Source organism: Entelurus aequoreus, linkage group LG09 (assembly GCF_033978785.1).
Source record: "Entelurus aequoreus isolate RoL-2023_Sb linkage group LG09, RoL_Eaeq_v1.1, whole genome shotgun sequence".
Classification (NCBI taxonomy): Eukaryota; Metazoa; Chordata; class Actinopteri; order Syngnathiformes; family Syngnathidae; genus Entelurus; species Entelurus aequoreus.
The window spans coordinates 22,558,245-22,578,058 of NC_084739.1; the positions used below are offsets into that span (position 1 = coordinate 22,558,245).

Consider the following 19,814-nt stretch of genomic DNA (forward strand, 5'->3'; position numbering starts at 1 on the left):
AAATTCGAATCGCAATTCTCACGTTGTGCGATTCAGAATTGACTCTCATTTTTTAAAAATCTATTTAAAAAAAAAATCTATTTAATTAAAAAAAAAAAAAAATATATATATATATATATATATATATATATATATATATATATATATATATATTTTTTTTTTTTTAATTAATCAATCCAACAAAACAATACACAGCACTACCATAACAATGCAATCCAATTCCAAAACCAAACCCAACCCAGCAACACTCAGAACTGCAATAAACAGAGCAATTGAGAGGAGACACGACACGACACAGAACAAACCAAAAGTAGTGAAACAAAAATGAATATTATCAACAACAGTATCAATATTAGTTACAATTTCAACATAGCAGTGATTAAAAATCCCTCATTGACATTATCATTAGACATTTATAAAAATAAAAATAAATGAATAGTGTCACAGTGGCTTACACTTGCATCGCATCTCATAGGCTTGACAACACACTGTGTCCAATATTTTCACAAAGATAAAATAAGTCATATTTTTGGTTCATTTAATAGTTAAAACAAATTTACATTATTACAATCAGTTGATAAAACATTGTCCTTTACAGTTATAAAAGCTTTTTACAAACATCTACTACTCTGCTTGCATGTCAGCAGACTGGGGTAGATCCTGCTGAAATCCTGTGTATTGAGTGAATAGAGAATCCTTTTGAATCGGGAAAAACTCGTTTTTGAATCGAGAATCGTGTTGAATTGAAAATAAAAAATCGATTTTGAATCGAATCGTGACCCCAAGAATCGATATTGAATCGAATCGGGGGACACCCAAAGATTCACAGCCCTAATATTTGGATTGTTTATACGCTCTTCTTACACATATAAAGATAATCAGCCCTGATTATGACCCCTTTTCAACCCTTCCAACCAAGGCCTGATTATCTAATGGCTCTATACATAATCATGGAAAATATAAATGTAAAACATACTCAATATCTACCATGTAACATTCTGCGTGAGGGGTTAATAGGGGATATTCGAGCCACGTTGAATGGAACAATAGTGTATATCGACTCACCCATCTTGAAGGACAACACTTTTAAAATTGCATTAAAAGTGAATGAAGCAATGATTTAGACACGTCTGGGTTAAATGACGCCAAAACTCCACAAAAATATGTACAGAGATTGGCGGTTGCCCCCAGTAAGCACCTGCTAATTTATTTGTCATGTAATGACAAGTACTGCCCTCACACAACAGTTACTTTTACTTATCAGTCATGTACAGTAGTAGACATGTTAAATGGGAACTGCACTCTTAATTTCTCTTATCTGTGCATTCTAAATAATGAAAAATGATCAATATTTCTTCATGTGGACAGACATTTTTTTTAAACTCCACTCCTGTGGCTGGAGATTTATTTAATCCCTGTCGTGAGGGAAATGTGAATTTTTAAAAACATCCATGTTCGTGTAGACTTGGCCAAGCTAGTAAAAAGTATGTTGGGCTTAAAGCAGGGACGTGCTGTCAGGGTAGGCAGGTGAGGCGGAGTTTCAATTGTCATGATGGAAAAATATAAATAAATGAATATAACTATACAACAAGTATATATAACAACAACAAGTCCATTAAACTGTGTTATAAATGTATTTTCTGTATGATAAAAATCACTTTTTAACATTTTCATGAGAAAAAAACACTAAATTTGCACACAAACCGTACATGAGGCTTCAACTCCTTACTTGTGTGTGTGTAAGAGAAAGAGGAAGAGGGCGTTGCTTACTGCTGGTTTATGTGCACAATGTCGCTCAAATAATGTTTGCAGATACATTTTCACACCATTAATTTGTAGTCTAAATGTACAGCCTATTTGATTTTTTTAATGTTAGCGTGGCATGATTATTCTTCATAAACGGACACTAAAATAGAGAAAAGAGAAGCTGCAAGCGTAGGTCCTCCAATGCCTAAGCAGTACTCTGACTCGCCATATTAGGAAAAGAGGGGGAGATCGATCTAGCAAACGCATGTCTCGACAATGTTTAAACAGCGGAAACAGCATTGTTTTCAAACAACACACATGGCATTTGTAATAAAGGAAGCCAGAGTTTAGGCTTGTTTTTGTTAGATGAAAAAACTTTGTTTTACTTCTTTGAATGAAATTAAATGTAATGTAATTAATGTGTCTGCCAATAAGGAGGATTAAAGAGTATATCCAAGATCAAATACTTCTCAGAACTGGACTTTTAAAAAAAATTAATGTGATCATATAAGTATGTTTTCATGGCGGATAGATAGTGCTGATTCATAAAGGTGAGAAAAACTTGTTTTAATTTATTAATGCAAATGGGACCATAACAATGTTTTCCTGTATTTTTCTAGTTATTTTAATGTGAAACCTGCATTAACAATAATTATAGCATATGAGTTTACTTCCATTATAAAAGTTAAACTTTGGGGACAGATTAGTTTTCTATGTTTTGCTTAAAGATAGACTTCTCATTTTCGCTATAGTGGTCTATGAAAACTTGACTTGCCCTAGATGCTGGTGTTTCTACCTACGCCGCAGGTGCCAAAACCCATTTTAGTGTATTTGTGAAACTATGTGTAGAAACGGGAATGAATGAAAACATATAACTAGATGCATTCAACAGTATGACCACAAATTGCCAGGTCTGTTTTATTGGATGTCTCTTGACTTGTAATGTTCATCATCGTTCTGAGAGGTTCCAACTTATATAAATGTTACAATAAATGTAACGTGGGACACGTCTACTAAAGTCTGCCAATATATTAAAAAAACACACTCTTCTGTCATTTTGTAATATTTTGTAGTTGATACTAAAATATTACCGCATTGGCTCTTTGTTTGCATTCATCCCTTATGTGTTAACTTTTTATTTTGCCAACTTTTTGCTGAATCTGGGATTGGATCAATAAACCTCTTTCCACTTAAACAAGGAAAATATGAATAGGAAATATGTAAGTGTGTCATTAAAAACAAAAGTGTTCTATGTTTGCATGATGGAAAGCTTAGATAGCGCTAGAGCTGGCTCAGGCTTGTCCTGAATCATCCGTTAGTTATTCTGCTGTAGGCCTACACTGTCTGGGGATTTCCCATAATGCATTGAGCTCCTCCTGCCTGCGCTCCATCTGTTCACATCCCATTATTGTAAGAGTCTAACGCACCTTCCTGCCTCTCCCAAAGTTGCTTAATTCAAAATTACCAATCTTTTATCTTTTTTTTCAGTTGTAATTATTTCTATAAAAATATTTATAAGTAAAACATAGCAGTGATTGTAGAAATGTATAAATAAACTTTGATCTCTCCATTTTTCAGCTTTTCTTTGGTCGATGCTTTCGGTCTCCCCTAGAGGGGGGGGGGGGGGGTTACCCACATATGCGGTCCTCTCCAAGGTTTCTCATAGTCATTCACCGACGTCCCACTGGGGTGAGTTTTTCCTTGCCCGTATGTGGGCTCTGGACCGAGGATGTCGTTGTGGCTTGTGCAGCCCTTTGAGACACTTGTGATTTAGGGCTATATAAATAAACATTGATTGATTGATTGATTGATTGATGATTGCATCTAAACCATACATCACCAAGTCCAATGCAAAGCGTTGGATGCCGTGGTGTAAAGCACGTCGCCACTGGACTCTAGAGCAGTGGAGACCCGTTCTCTGGAGTGATGAATCACGCTTTTCCATTTGGCATTTTGATGGACGAGTCTGGGTTTGGAGGTTGACAGGAGAACGGTACATTTCGGACTGCATTGTGCCAAATGTGAAATTTGGTGGAGGAGGAATTATGGTGTGGGGCTGTTTTTCAAGAGTTGGGCTTGGCCCCTTAGTTCCAGTAAAAGGAACTTTGAATCCTCCAGGATACCAAAACTTTTTGGACAATTCTATGCTCCCAACCATGTGGGAACAGTTTGGAGCTGCCCCCTTCCTCTTTCAACATGACTGTGCACCAGTGCACAAAACAAGGTCCATAAAGACATGGATGACAGAGTCTGGTGTGGATGAACTTGACTGGCCTGCACAGAGTCCTGACCTGAACCCGACAGAACACCTTTGGCATGATTTAGAACAGAGACTGAGAGCCAGGCCTTTTCGACCAACATCAGTGTGTGACCTCACCAATGCGGTTTTGGAAGAATGGTCGAAAATTCCTATAAACACTCTCCGCAACCTTGTGTACAGCCTTTTTTAATTTTTTTTCATTTATTTATTTATTTCAGGCAATGACATAAAAAAGTACAAAGTTGACAACACATAATAATATGAATTAATATAGTGCAAAAGGTAATGTATAGTATGTAATGCATGATTGTCCAGTTTTGCCTGAAAGGGAGTGGGAAGAAGATAACTTATTTAATCCCACCCCCAGTTCTCCATTCAGTGATTATTCACATGAGTTCACTGTTACTTTGTTCAAGGATATGTTGTATCATAGTGGCATTACCACAGGTAACAATAATTATTACACTGTAACAATAGTTTGTATCAACAATATAGGAATAATGAATATACCAACAATGGTAATAGACAAAATGCCAACAATGGTAATAGACAACATAGCAATAATGGTAATAGACATAATAGCAATAATGGTAAGGAAACATTGAGCACATGTTAACACTTTGAGACAGAGTACAGCAGCAGGTCAAATTAAAGACCCTCATCTCTATATTTGAACCAGACCCCATGTTTGTATAATAGTTTAAATCGATTAATAGTTTGGCATTGCTTATGTTGTAAGTCCAGTTTGTTCCATAGTTTTACTCCGCATACAGACACACCAAAATGTTTATGAGTGGTTTGAGCTCTCGTCAATAAGAAATATCCAATAGCCTTCTCAGAAGAGTTGAAGCTGTAATAGCTGCAAAAGGTGGACCGACATCATATTGAACCCTATGGGTTATAAATGAGATGGCACTTCAAGTTCATATGTGAGTCAAGGCAGGTGGCCAAATACTTTTGGCAATATAGTGTATTTAAAAAATATATGAAATATGTTCTAATTGAATTTGAAACAAATGTGTATTTCTGATATAAAAAGCAACAAGAAAAACAAACATAACATTTTATGATAATTTAATAATTATTAGGAATGTGAATCTTACAACTCATGATTCAATTCGATTCCCATTCTTGGAATGGCAATTCAACTCAGAATCTATATTCGATTCAACTCGATTCTTGATTCATACCTATTTTCACATATCATTTGGTATATAAACTACAATAAAACAATTACAAAACAGGTTACATGTTACAAAATCTCCTCTAAGCTGCTGACATATGACGTATACGCACAGTGCGTAAGCCAATCAGCCAATAAATTCATTGGCAACTACTTGTTCATGGTGTACCCTGCCTTCCGCCTGACTGCAGTTTGGACAGGCTCTAGTCCCTCGCGACCCCGAGAAGGACAAGCAGTAGAACATGGATGGATGGAGGGATTTTTGAAAAATGTTAACGATAATAAATAAGAATCACGATTTTGAATCCATTTTTTCAGCACCCACAAGTTTTGGAGTTGTATTTACAATTATTTTGAAAGTGTACAAACTTTCAATGCTTTTGAAAAAAGCATTTGTATTTGTAATTGTAGTTGGTGTTAAACTTGGAAATTATTTTGTTTGTTGGTTTGATGCAAATTCATAAACGCTAAAATTAAATAGAATTTAAAGGGAGGCTATTTTTTTCCCATATCTTTTATCACTATCCAAAAAAAGGCTTTTTTCAGGTCAAAAGAAAAGACAGAAAGTTGGTAGACTGCATCAGATGTGACTAAAAACAGACTGCAACTCCTTTCAACCTATTGTATAGATGTTTAATGTGATTAAGATGTTTTCCATTGCTGGTGTGGAACAACATGAGAAGAACTATCAACAAGTTGGGTCTAGAAAATACAGCTATCACGCTAACCCAAATAAAGTGCAGACCAACTGTGCATATTTCCCTTGTCTGACCCAGTAACCTGCTTCCCAGAGCTGACTGTTGATTTCCCTCAGGCTAGCTATAATATTTTTGCTTTGCCTTTACATATGATACTGAAGCTCTTAAAATACCATAACACATACTGTAGGAGGGAGTGACAGCAGGTACAGCATGTGTTGCACAACCCTGGTTTTCAGGCATAGCTTGCATTGGAAAGGTATATTTCTATCACACAGATGGAAAGGAACAACAAAATACTTTGCAAGTCAACACTCCTGCTTACGGATTCGTATCCAACGAGAGAGGAGCTGAACTCCTCCCCCCCAAAAGGTATGCCACGTGAAATCCCAAAGATTTTACGAGACAACTAAGTGAAGTGACAGTAAAAAGTTTGGGATCTCTCATGACAGCGTTAAGTAGCAGGATAAACCTAAGGGAATGAACCACAGACGTGGATCGGCCAGCCTTGATGGTCTTTTGAGTATTAGGATGGAAAACATGAGTGGTAAATGAGTGGAAAATATGCATTGTATTATCTGTATGGATGGGCCTTGCTTTGGAAGGTTCTCACAGTAATAAATATGAGCAACATGTGACATAAAAAAGGAAGGGGATCACAGGTTGTTGTCCTGTATTGTACAAGTATCACTAAGTCATTGCAGATGTTCCATAAGACTATGATAGGGTTCATGAGACGACTTGTGTTTTTTCTTTGACTATAAACACAAGGAGAGGAAAGACTACGATAACAAGGAGCTACTTCATTCTCAACTTTGCAATTAATTGCAGAAAAAGTCTCTGCTAAAAAGTGTCTAAGTCAGTGCTATTCGACTGGTGACCCGGGGACCAAATCCACCCCGGTAATATGAATGCACCCGACACTTATTTGAAAAAAACTGCATATCGTATGTCACTGTGTCTCATGTTTTATTGTCCACCATTGCACTTTGTATGCAACGCCTAACTGTCCATCTTTGTCTTTCCACAGATTTTCCCAATGGATGTTTTTTTATCAACCTATTTTTGTTCTAATATGTGTATATATTCCAATCAATACAGCTTACAGTTACAGGACATCCTTAGTATGTTGGTTCTTAGAGCCAATACAAATCTTGGTTAAAAAAAAGGCTTCAGATATGTTGCTCCCTGGTACAGCAATGACTTACAGAAGGATCCGAGGCTACCTGTACTGATCATTTTGGGGGAATTACAGTCCATTTTTAGGATCGAGAAACCATTCTATTGGGCACTGTACTTGTTTTAGATTGTTTTCTGCCACAAAATTATAAATGAGTTTTACGTATCGCATGTTTTTTTGTGTTAATGTCGTAAGTTGTTTGTATTTTTAACTGCTGCTGTTTTGTTTTATTGTTGTTATTTGCATTTCTGTAACTTTGTTTTGCTGCCCTCTTGGCTAGGCCTCTCTTAAAAAACAGATGTTATTCTCAACAAGTTTTTTACCTGGTTGAATAAAGGATATTGATTAATTGATTGAATGACACCATACTGGAGTTCAGTTCAAGATTTAGTAGACAAACATATTTGCAGGAAATTCCGAAAAAAACAGAGTTCTCCTGTTGTTTAGAGTAGTGGTTCTCAAATGGGGGTACGCGTACCCCTGGGGGTACTTGAAGGTATGCCAAGGGGTACGTGAGATTTTTTTAAAATGTCTGTCAAAAAGAACTGTGATAAGAAATGCAACAATGCAATATTCAGTGTTGACAGCTAGATTTTTTGTGGATATGTTCCATAAATATTGATGTTAAAGATGTCTTTTTTTGTGAAGAAATGTTTAGAATGTTCATGAATCCAGATGGATCTCTATTACAATCCCTAAAGAGGGCACTCTAAGTTGATGATTACTTCTATGTGTAGAAATCTTTATTTATAATTGAATCACTTGTTTATTTTTCAACAAGTTTTTAGTTATTTTTATATCTTTTTTTCCAAATAGTTCAAGAAAGACCACAACAAATGAGCAATATTTTGCACTGTTATACAATTTAATAAATCAGAATAGTGCTGTATTTTACTTCTTTATCTCATTTTTTCAACCAAAAATGCTTTGCTCTGATTAGGGGGTACTTGATTTAAAAACATTTTCACAGGGGGTACATCACTGAAAAAAGGTTGAGAACCACTGGTTTAGAGGAACTTGGACCACTGTAAACACTTTGGCAGATCCTTGCATTGACATTTTAACCTCGCTGGCAAACATACGCAGAACACGGGTCCAAACTAGGGATTTACATATCTGAGGCGTTCCTTAAGGCAACCCTTTGGTCCTCTCCGTTTTTGGCAGCTACAATTTTTTTCACGGAATGTAATTTACATACGTAACTAAGTTGTTGCTGTAGCTTGTTCACTTCAGACGCAGTCAGAATTCACTTGTTCAACTTCTTTAGTAATACTAGTGTTCCTCAATGACTCAAGGTTCCATTTCCATATTATCTTTGACTAGCTAAATCCTTAAAAAGCAGAGCGCTCCTGTAACTCTGATTAAAATAAATAGACCAAAATCATATGTCTACTGTAGAGGACACTGGTTCTCCGAAATATACAAAGTACAAATAATAGTGAAGGGAGAAATTCTTAGCTTTCTGTAAATGTGGCCCCCAAAACAATTTAGTTGAATATCCCTGGTCTAAGGGGACAATCTTTGTAACTGCAGTAGTAATGATAAGTAACACACAAAAATATATACAGTACCTGCTGATCAACACAAATATCTAACAAGACATAATACTACAGCAGTATTATTTCTCAAGATAGGGTAAAGCGTTTTTGGTAAAATATTTGAAATGACCGTCAATATGATGCAGTGTCAAATCTGTTTTAACATTTTAAAGACAATGTTGTATTCGGGCTACAAATTTAAAAAAAACTTTCAAATCGTGGAAAGGATAAACGTTTCTTAAGAGTCCCTCGAGAGGTTATCAAAAAGGATGGAAAAGTGCAAGATTTGTGGAAACAACGACGAGAAAAGCAGCACACACTCTAGTCCAAGGGAGCAGAGTCGAAGAATGCATGACTTTGCAGTGATCACTTTGTTCAAAGTTTGTTTGATATACTTTTAACGCTTATTATTTCCCATTTAAGTATTATCTTGATATTACTTGTATTTCTTAAACACATGTTTGTTACGAGTGTTTCGTAAAGCACCTAAATAAAATTAAAATTAAAATAAAAAGAAAGAAAAAGTGAGCAAAACCCAAAAGTGTTAAAAGGGAACTGCACTTTTTAAAACATTTTATTTTGCCTATCATTCACTTCACAATCATTTTGAGAGACAAGAACACACGTCAGGAAGCACGGTGGAACAGAGGTTAGTGCATGTGCCTCACAATACAAAGGTCCTGAGTAGTCCTGAGTTCAATCCCGGGCTCGGGATCTTTCTGTGTGGAGTTTGCATGTTCTCCCCGTGACTGCGTGGGTTCCCTCCGGGTACTCCGGCTTCCTCCCACCTCCACAGACATGCACCTGGGGATAGGTTGCTTGGCAACACTAAATTGGCCCTAGTGTGTGAATGTGAGTGTGAATGTTGTCTGTCTATCTGTGTTGGCCCTGTGATGAGGTGGCGACTTGTCCAGGGTGTACCCCGCCTTCCGCCCGAATGCAGCTGAGATAAGCTCCAGCACCCCCCGTGACCCCGAAAGGGACAAGCGGTAGAAAATGGATGGATGGATGGAAGAACACACATCTTTTTATTTTGGGGGCGGGGGGGTGATCTTTAAGATGATAAAAACGCTTGGAAGATGCGGCCGTTGTAGCCTTCAAAGCCGTCTAAAACAACTTCAAAGCCCTCCATCAACGTTTTGTATACACACTGTATGTATGTATATAATGTAGTAACAGAAACGTTCATAGTAATATGTAATAAGTACAATATTTACCGTATTTTAGTAATTTCAATCATTTCCGGAACAAGATTTTTGGCGCATTTATTTCTGTTTCCATAGCAGCGCATGTCCGACTTCTGGTAACGACCCCTTCCGGATACAAACACGCGAGTGTGTTTTAATCATGGCAGATTCGGTAACAAACAAACAAAGACGACTATTTTTGGACAAATGAGCATTCACAACCTTATCTTTTTGAGTCTGAATTTATGGAAGATGATCCACTGCCGGTACAAAGGTAGAGTGAGACGGAAGCTAAAAGAGGTGAAAGTGAATCGAAGCTGCAAAACGTGGAACTTTTTTGTCTTCTTGTCTCTTATAGGGATTGTGAACGATAGGTAACATTTTAAAAAAAGTGCAGTTCCCCTTTAAGCTTTCACCAAAGGCAGCAATCATATATTAAGCTTTAAGCACATACACAATGTTGACATCTATTTTGCTCAAAAAGGTTTATTATGTCTACTTATTCATATACTCTTTCAAATTTTCTTGTAATCAGACCATATTTTCGGTACATTAGATAGAATTTTTACCTGACATGTTTCGACTCTCATCTGCTGTCTTCTTCAGAAGCGTCACCTGACCACTGTGACGTGTTGCCTTTCAGCTGTTCTTATAGGCGTGGCCAACCAGGCAGACCTGTCAAGTCTACCTGGTTGGCTACCAATGCTCCCTCATCCCGATTGATGGTTTCCTTGGGCCGCTTCCTTAGTTCGATCGCCTCCTTAATCCATCGTTTGAATTTGTTACTTTCTGTCCCGATGATTTTACTGTTGTCCCAGTCCATGATGTGGTTATTTATTTTGCAATGATCTGATATGGATGATTTTAAGATTTCCTGTTCGGATTTTTGTTTGAAGTTGCATTAAAACTACTCTTAGAAGTACAATTTATCCCAAAAGTTACTCAAGTGGATGTAACGGAGTAAATGTAGCGCGTTACTACCCACCTCTGTCTACAGATCTTTGTAACTCAGCCAACTGGTGGCCATGGATCAAACTTTCCACTGGGGAATGTGAATGTAGCCTTGTGTGTTAAGTTGGTGTTACAAAAAACTGACCTTAGAGATTTGAAACAGGTGTCTTTCATTCTTAAAAGACAATCAGTCTCATGGGACAGTAGGCAAATCGCAATAAAGAGTATTTTAAAATATGTCTAATTTTGCAGAGGTATGTTCCAGGAAAATTAGTTTACTGACGAGCTGTACTTAGTGTTGTCCCGATACCAATATTTTGGTACCGGTACCAAAATTATTTCGATACTTTTTGTTACTTTTCGATACTTTTCTAAATACCACAACAAATTGCATTATTGGCTTTATATTAACAAAAACCTACTGCAAGTTTGTCCTTAAATAAAATAGTGAACAAACAAGACAACTTTTCTTTTATTAGTAGGTAAACAAACAAAGGCTCCTAATTTAGTCTGCTGACATATGCAGTAACATATTGTGTCGTTTTTCATTCTATTTTGTCAAAATTATTAAGGACGAGTGGAAGTGAAGTGAAGCATGTTTAGCTATTCCTCATCCTGCAGGGATGATACTTGTAAGAAACATACTTTATTTGTCGCCATGGAGGTGAGGATTAGTGATTTAGAAATAGTTAAAACACTGCCGACTGGGGCTGGACTTTAGCCGCTAGCTAGCTAGCCATGTCTTAAAGCACCTCTCCTTGAGGGCGTTTCAGTGTTATAACTTCACCTTTATCGTTTATACGCCAAAATGCATCCGTTCTCCCTTTTCTGTCTACACACATTGTCTGTACTACGTGATTGAGCGCTACCGAACATGATCCTCTGCTTGTAAATCAGCAATGACACGACGAGGCGGTATAGTACCGGAAATTATTCATTAGTATCGCGTTACTATACTAATACCGGTATACCGTACAACCCAAGCTGTACTTAATGTACATTGTGACAAGACAATACATACAGTATTTGCAGCAAACCACATTTACGCTGCATGCATGTTGCATGCCATTTCGATTATATAACTGCCTATGATAATGATTTGGCATTTCCAAAGCGTGCCAAATGAATTCAGTGCTAAACAAAGTAGTGGTAACTGGAAGTTCTCTTTTTTTAAGTATAACACAAGCCTGCTGTGAAGAATCTGGGTGTGATATTTGACAGCGACCTTACATTTGACCAAGAAATTAACTCTGTGATCACAGCAGGATTTTTCCCAGCTGAGGCTTTTGACAAAAGTGAAGCATTTTCTGCCAAGGGCAGACCTTTAAAAAAACCCATTCATACTTTCATCAGCTCAAGACTGGACTACTGCAATGCCCTGTATAGTGGACTAAATCAGTCACTCCTCCACAAGCTCCAGTTAGTACAAAATGCAGATGCTCGCCTCCTCACTAATGCTCCAAAAGGTGCCCATATTACCCCGGTTCTCTCCATTGGCTCCCAGTATGTTTTAGAATACATTGTAAAATCCTTCTTTTGGTTTTTAAGGCCATCAATGGTCTGGCCCCAGCATTGTTGGCTGATATTTTAACTGTTCGCCACCCACCAAGGAATCTGCGCTCATCTTTGCACACATCTTTGGAAGTACCAAAGACTAGAATTGAAAAATGGCATGCTCGTTCTTTTGCCGCATCAGCACCCAAGTTATGGAACTCCCTCTCTCCTGAGTTGCGAGCCATTACGGAGCGAGATGCTTTTAAATCTCAACTAAAACATGCTTGTTTAACCTGGCTTTCAACAAACAATTGCCATAAGTGTTATTAGTTTTTTTTAACTGTTTTCCTATGTATGGTTTTACTTGCTTTTAACGTATTAGTCCTGTAAAGCACTTTGTGCACCTTTGTGCTGTTGTAATGTGCTATATAAATAAACCTTGATTGATTGATTGAAATCGTAACACTGTAAAATGTATGGTCATTACGTGTGTTATATAAATAACAGATACAATTCTGAATAAATCGTCACCTGTGGTGTAGCAGGGTTGAAAGCCACACTGAGCACAGTCTCGGAGTGTCTTTGGAGTTTATGCAGGTAGCTGCTGCTCCTGATGTCGTACACGTAAGCCTGAAAGGAGGTGAAAAAGGGACTAAATAAACAACAGTAAGTAAAAATATTGCCTACATTAGTACACATGTACAATATGACATTTATCACAATTAAAATTGCATACGGCATTGTAATATAATATATACACTTTCTTAAACCACAATATAATGTTTTGGTCAAAGTTACTCATACACTCACATGGCCTAAAATTAAGTGATCAAAAGGATTAAGTTCTAAACTTTACACTAAACTATATTGTTGAGAAGATAGGAAGAAATAAGGTTAAGATAATTTTGCACAATTATTTTCCAGACTTATTATTTGATATTCACTGCAGTGATTATTGTGCTTCAGCTGCCAAGTTATCGGACCCTTGATGCAGTGACTAGCTTAGATTGTCACTTCCTAAACCCCCGTGACATTGTCTGTTGTTATGGGAACAGGGCTACTATTTAAACTTCTAAAATTGGATTAAGGACCATCCAACACATTAACTGGTCACTGGTAAAATAGTGGTGAAACTACATTTTCCTCTTAGATAGGGGTGGTGTCACGGTGGCGCATGTCGACTGAAGGCCTGACCCCAGGATGCGAAGACAGAAAAGCGGTTTGCAGGTGAAAGAGTTTGATTCTACACTCAAAGAGCAAATTAACTGCTGAAACAAAAAGCCAGTGCAAGGCACGTAGCACCAGCACAGGAGCTCACACACAAAAAAGTGATAATCCAGCGCTGGCAAAGAGCAACAGGTGAACCTAAATAGACTTGATTAGAAATGGAAAACAGGTGCACTGGCAGGAGCTAAACAAGGCAAAGGTGCCAGCAAAACAAAGAGTTCCAACAGGAAGTAGAACCAAAATAAGAGCACCCGGACAGGAAACGATACAGGACATAGGAAAATAACGAGCAAAGTCCCAAATGTCATGTGGGATCATGACAGGCGGAATGGTACGTTATCATCACGGTTCGATACAGAAGGGAACAAAAACAAAAAGCTGCTTAGCGTATGTGTGGAATGATTTTTAAATTCAATCATTCAAATGCAAATGCAACCTGCAGGCAGGAAATGTGGCAATAAACAAAATTGGCAAATAAAAATTTAACTATAAGAGCGCACCTAAAACATAAGCCGCAATCACATAATTTTTGGACAAATTTTATTTTGCACATATATTGGCTATACAGGTCTATAGCCACAGGAAATATGAAATATTTATGCGGATGCTTGTGTTTATTTACAAATTTAACAAAAGTCATAGCCTATAACATGACACTACTATATATATAATTATACACAGTTTTCGTCCTTCTCCTACTTAAACTGCTGAAGTTATTTTATTCGGGGCATAGCAGTCCGACCTTTCTGGGGTCCTTTGGTGGTGATGGACTTCTGTTTCGTTTGGCGGCTGTCTTCCTTTTTTGATGGCCTAGTCCATGGGTGTCAAACCCTGGCCCTCTGGCCAAATTTGGCCCTTGAGGCGATATCAATTTAACACTAAAGCTGGCCCGCCGATCCTCCCGGGAGTCTTCCAAACGCCAGCCAGCCAGCCAGCCAGCCAGCCAGCCAGCCAGCGCTGGCCCAGTCACATAACATGTGCGGCTTCTGCACGCACACACATTAGAATGCAACGCATACTTCATCAACAGCGATACAGGTTACACTGAGGGTAGCCGAATAAAAAACTTTAAACTGTTAGAAATATACGCCACACTGTGAATCCACACCAAACCAGAACCCTTTGCAGCACTAACTCTTCCGGGACGCTACAAGATGTGTGTGTGTGGGGGGGAGGTTTGGTGGTAGCGGGAGTGTATTTTGTAGCGTCCCGGAAGAGTTAGTGCTGTAAAGGATTCTGGGTATTTGTTCTGTTGTGTTTATGTTGTGTTACGGTGCGGATGTTCTCTCAAAATGTGTTTGTCATTCTTGTTTGGCGTGGATTCACAGTGTGGCGTATATTTCTAACAGTGCTAAAGTTTTTTATACTGGCACCCTCAGGGTAACCTGTATCGCTGTTGATGAAGTATGCGTTGCATTCGCTCGTGTGTGCGTACAGAAGCCGCACCTATCTTGTGACTGGGTCTGAACGATGTTAGAATGGATGAAAAGCGGACGGTAGTGATGGGTCCGGCAACACCGATGCATCGGCGCATGCGTCGAGCTCATAGAGCGATACCCTGTGTCGGTGCGCGTATCGCTTTTAGAAAGTCACGTGACCGAACACGAGCTGTTCTGGTCACGTGACCGCTCATGAACTGTATCGCACTGACGCCTGCGCGCCAAACTGTGTTTATTAGGAAGCGGCGCAATGCGTGTTGTTGACGAACACCGTTAGGGCCGCTTGTTGTCACTGTCACTCAAAGTTGCATTTCAAAATTACACAGAATAAATGTGTTTATTTTGTTTAGAATTCAGATGGGTTTGATTTGGTGCGCGGCATATATTGGCTGTGCGGCGCACGGTGTGCGCGGAGGACGCTTGAGCACTGCGCAATTGCGCAGGCGCGCACCTTAGAGGGAATGTTGCTCACAGGGCACAGAGGAGGCGTCAGTGCGATACAGTTCGCGTATCGGTCACGTGACCAAAGCAGCTCATGATCGGTCACGTGACTTTCTAAAAGCGGTACGCGCACCGACACAGGGTTTCGCTCTATGAGCTCGACGCATGCGCCTATGCATCTGTGTTGCAGGACCCATCACTACTGTTACTAGAGAAGGTACAGGAATGACGGCGTGGCGAAGTTGGTAGCGTGGCCGTGCCAGCAATCGGTTACTGGGGTTCAATCCCCACCTTCTACCATCCTAGTCATGATACATGTTCACATTATTTGACTGTATCTAAAAAAGATAAAAATATATTTTTATTTAAATGAAGATATGAAATAATCCTAAATGAAATACAATGACTTGGTTTATATTATTGTATATACTAGGTCATAAAATCAGTGTCAGTTGAGTCGGTCCATAGGTTGCCTGTAGGGATTTTTAATGTCCAGCAGATGTCAGTATTTAGTGACACAGTATCGACACAGTATCAATACAGTTTTGCAATGTGTCGAAACGCTTCATGAGGCCTCATCAACCCATCACTAGCGGACGGGACGATAGCTCGTAGAGTACGTTAAAGGTTAATTTGTTCAACCTTGGCCCGCGGCTTTGTTCAGTTTTAAATTTTGGCCCACTCTGTATTTGAGTTTGACACCCCTGGCCTAGTCGATCGCCTTCGGCTTTGGGGCAGCGTTGTGTGAATTTTGTCGTTTCTTCTCCATGACGGAGGTGAGTCCATAACACACGAAATAGCTGACTGAATGATTGTGAGTATATTTGATTTATCGTGAACAATCTTATTGGTCTATCGTGACCAGTTTGGAAATTTAATTTGTCGGATATGATGAGACTAAATTTATTTGCATGTGAAGATCATAAACTCGTAAAAATCCATAAATTAGCCACAGCATTGTATAAAGCGCAGTGTGGGGAAACGTAGAAGCTTATACTCTGGAAATTATTATAGTCCACCTTTAGTCACAAAACTTTGGCCTAAGAGGTGCATCGCAACACTGAATGTACACTCCCTGTGCCTCACCTGAAATGTTTACCAAGTGGGAAATTTCAATTTGAATACTGAATACATGTACTTTTTACACCCCTACTGGTAGACCATATTGACAGGGCTACTCAACTGGAATGACACCATAACACCTCGAGTTCAGTTCAAAACCTGGGAGACAAAGATTTTTGAAGAAAATTCTGAAAAACACCATTGTGCTCCTGTTGTATAGAGGAACTTGGGCTACTATAAACACATTGGCAGATCCTTGCATTGACATTTTAGGGTCCAAATCAAATTTGCATAACTGAGGTGTTACCCAAGGCAACCCTTATAAGTCCTCTTCTTTTTGGCAGTTACACATTTCTTTCGTGACGCGATTTATGTATCTAAGGTGTTGCGGTGGCGTGTTTATTTCAGATGTCAGTCGGTAGTCATTTGTTCAACTTCTTTAGTTATATATACTTAGACTTAGACTTAGACAAACTTTATTGATCCACAAGGGAAATTGGTCCACACAGTAGCTCAGTTTTAAAGGATGGAAAGGGTAAGGATGGAAAGGATAATGCAGGTATTAAGTAGACTAAAAATGTACTATATATTACTAGTAGTGTTCCTCAAGGTTCTAATTTAGGTGCTCTGTTTTATGTAAGGACAATGACAATTAAATATAGCCTTAAGAAAAATTCTTATAAGTAATGTGAATGTTATGGGGCATATATTGTAAAATGGATTCAGGTACAATGGGAAAGTGTCATGTAGTTTGACGAGTCCAGTTTGTTTAGAGTAATGCAATAATGGGCAAATCGGGATACAACAAGAAGATGACAATACAAGGATCTGTCTTGTTCCCCCATTAGTCAATTGTGTAATTAGTTCCAATGCACCAAATGTCATGTACAGCTTTTTAGAAGCTCTTACATTCAACAGTACGGGATGAGAGACCTGAATGTGTGATATCAACTGCAAACCTTTTTTTTATGTCCCTGGCTGCAATCATCAAGCTTTAAGAGCCATTTGCTTGATAAAAACAGATGTGGAGATAGACAGACTTTCTTTACCAGACAGCGATTCATCAGATTCCTGCAGCTGTTTTGTATTTAAATTGGACTTCCAGAAAACATACTTAAAAGTGAGGCAAATGGTCCATTGGTAAAAATGCTTCCTTTCTGATGTGTGTGTGTGTGCGTGGCAAGGACTTTTTGTCAAATCAGTGTAACATGTAACCTCAGATGTCTTCATTTATATCAGTGGTTCTCAATTATTTTCTGTCATGCCACCACCATGCACGGCTGCAACTGAGCTGGGAACTAGTGCAATGTTCAAGTATGAATAAAAAAATGCACTCCTTAATGAAAGCTCCACCCCAACCCCTGCCATTTGAGAAGTACAAATTTATATGACGGTAATATGTTTTTAAATGAACATTGTTGTATGAGAAAAAATATGGGATTGTGAAATTCACCATAAAAAAGTTGAATATGTCTATATTTTCCAAGAATGTATACAATATCCATATCAAGAAGATAGGTGTAAGATGGCAGGGATATTATAATTTCACTATTGTATTGCCTTCTCGAGTAATAACATTTCAGATATCCTCAAATGTTTGCACCCTCCTGAGTCCAGCAATGTGTCAATACGTGCATATTTCATTCCACTGTTTTTTACTTACAAAAACAGCATTAAGAAGCAGTCGGACATTTTCCAAAAGATGTAAAAGTCACTGTCTGGAAAATCTATTTAACAGCGCCATTTCAACATGACTGTAGAAGTGAACTTTGGAAAAAGGTCTGAGTCTAATTAAAAATGTCTGAGTGAAAAAAAAATCCTTGCTGTACTCCTTTATCGGGCAAAGAACCATAAAGTAGGAGTTCTTAATAGACCGTGAACGCCTGAAAGCAGGAGACATTGGAATCTCTCGATTTTTCCCAACCAATCAGAAAAAAAAGCCAAGACTTTTGTTTTGATGTATCATTCGAGTGACATTTAAATTTTGGAACGTGTTTTTAAGTTGTGGTACCTGTATGTATCCTAAAAGGCAACTGCAATTTTTTGGAATCATCCTAAATTCCTATGTGAGACAAAAACTCACGTCTTGCTCTCTTTGGTGCCTTCTAAATAGTGAAAAACTGCTAGCAGGACTTGGCTAATAATGCAGGTATTTGGATTCATGGACCTCAACTTTTAAACGCTATAAAATAAGATTTTTTAAAAAAAAGGCCAACAACGCTTCATTTACATGCCGTGGCCTGCATACTAACCAAGCAATAGCGACATTTATATTGTAAGACCTAACATGGAGGAACTATTTATCTGGCGTCGTTACACATCGCCTTGTTCACACTACTCCGACGACCACTTGCGAGTTGGGACTTGCCATAATTGAAGAAATGTTTTTGCCTCTGCTGTATTATCTTTGAATTAGGAAAAGTTAATGCTAGGTTATAAATTATGCATCTCACCTGTATAGTAGAAGGTTCTGGCACCATGCCAAGAATTTGGTCAACTTCCACGTGCTCCCCCAAAAATAGAACACAGTCTAAGACTATCCTTGCAACATCTCTCGGAAGCGTTTTTTTCTTTCTCATTAGTAAGGATTATTCTGAGTTTAGCAGCTCAAGGAGCGCACAAGTGCTGAAAGATACAACCATCAAATCAGTGGGCATGTCCCAGTGAGAGCGGACATTGTAAGTCAGTCACCCTTTAATGTTATTTTTTTAAATGTTTAGCAATAGTGCTACATGATAACCCTTCAAGGCTCCCCCGAAGTCCGTCAGTAGAGGTTGCAAACACAGAAAGTGCTTTGCATAGCAACAAACGCTACCATTGCTATGTGCTCTGGGAAATCAATGCGCCCAGGAAAGAACTTACAATAATGCTTAAAATTACCAAAATACTGTAATTATTACATTTTATCATGAATGTGCCATTATATATACACTACCGTTCAAAAGTTTGGGGTCTCATTGAAATGTCCTTATTTTTGAAGGAAAAGCACTGTACTTTTCAATGAAGATAACTTTAAACTAGTCTTAACTTTAAAGAAATACACTCTATACATTGCTAATGTGGTAAATGACTATTCTAGCTGCAAATGTCTGGTTTTTGGTGCAATATCTACATAGGTGTATAGAGGCCCATTTCCAGCAACTATCACTCCAGTGTTCTAATGGTACAATGTGTTTGCTCATTGGCTCAGAAGGCTAATTGATGATTAGAAAACCCTTGTGCAATCATGTTCACACATCTGAAAACAGTTTAGCTCGTTACAGAAGCTACAAAACTGACCTTCCTTTGAGCAGATTGAGTTTCTGGAGCATCACATTTGTGGGGTCAATTAAACGCTCAAAATGGCCAGAAAAAGAGAACTTTCATCTGAAACTCGACAGTCTATTCTTGTTCTTAGAAATGAAGGCT

General features: G+C 38.3%; 1 protein-coding gene across 1 annotated transcript in view; it reads right to left on the reverse strand.

The window, feature by feature from the left end:
* wdr27 (WD repeat domain 27) overlaps positions 1-19,814 on the reverse strand; it is an 86,615-nt gene that overhangs the window by 11,014 nt on the left and 55,787 nt on the right. The window contains exon 23 of the mRNA XM_062058354.1: positions 12,769-12,867. Within this exon, the coding sequence (XP_061914338.1) occupies positions 12,769-12,867 (99 nt within the window). The remainder of the gene's footprint in view (positions 1-12,768; positions 12,868-19,814) is intronic.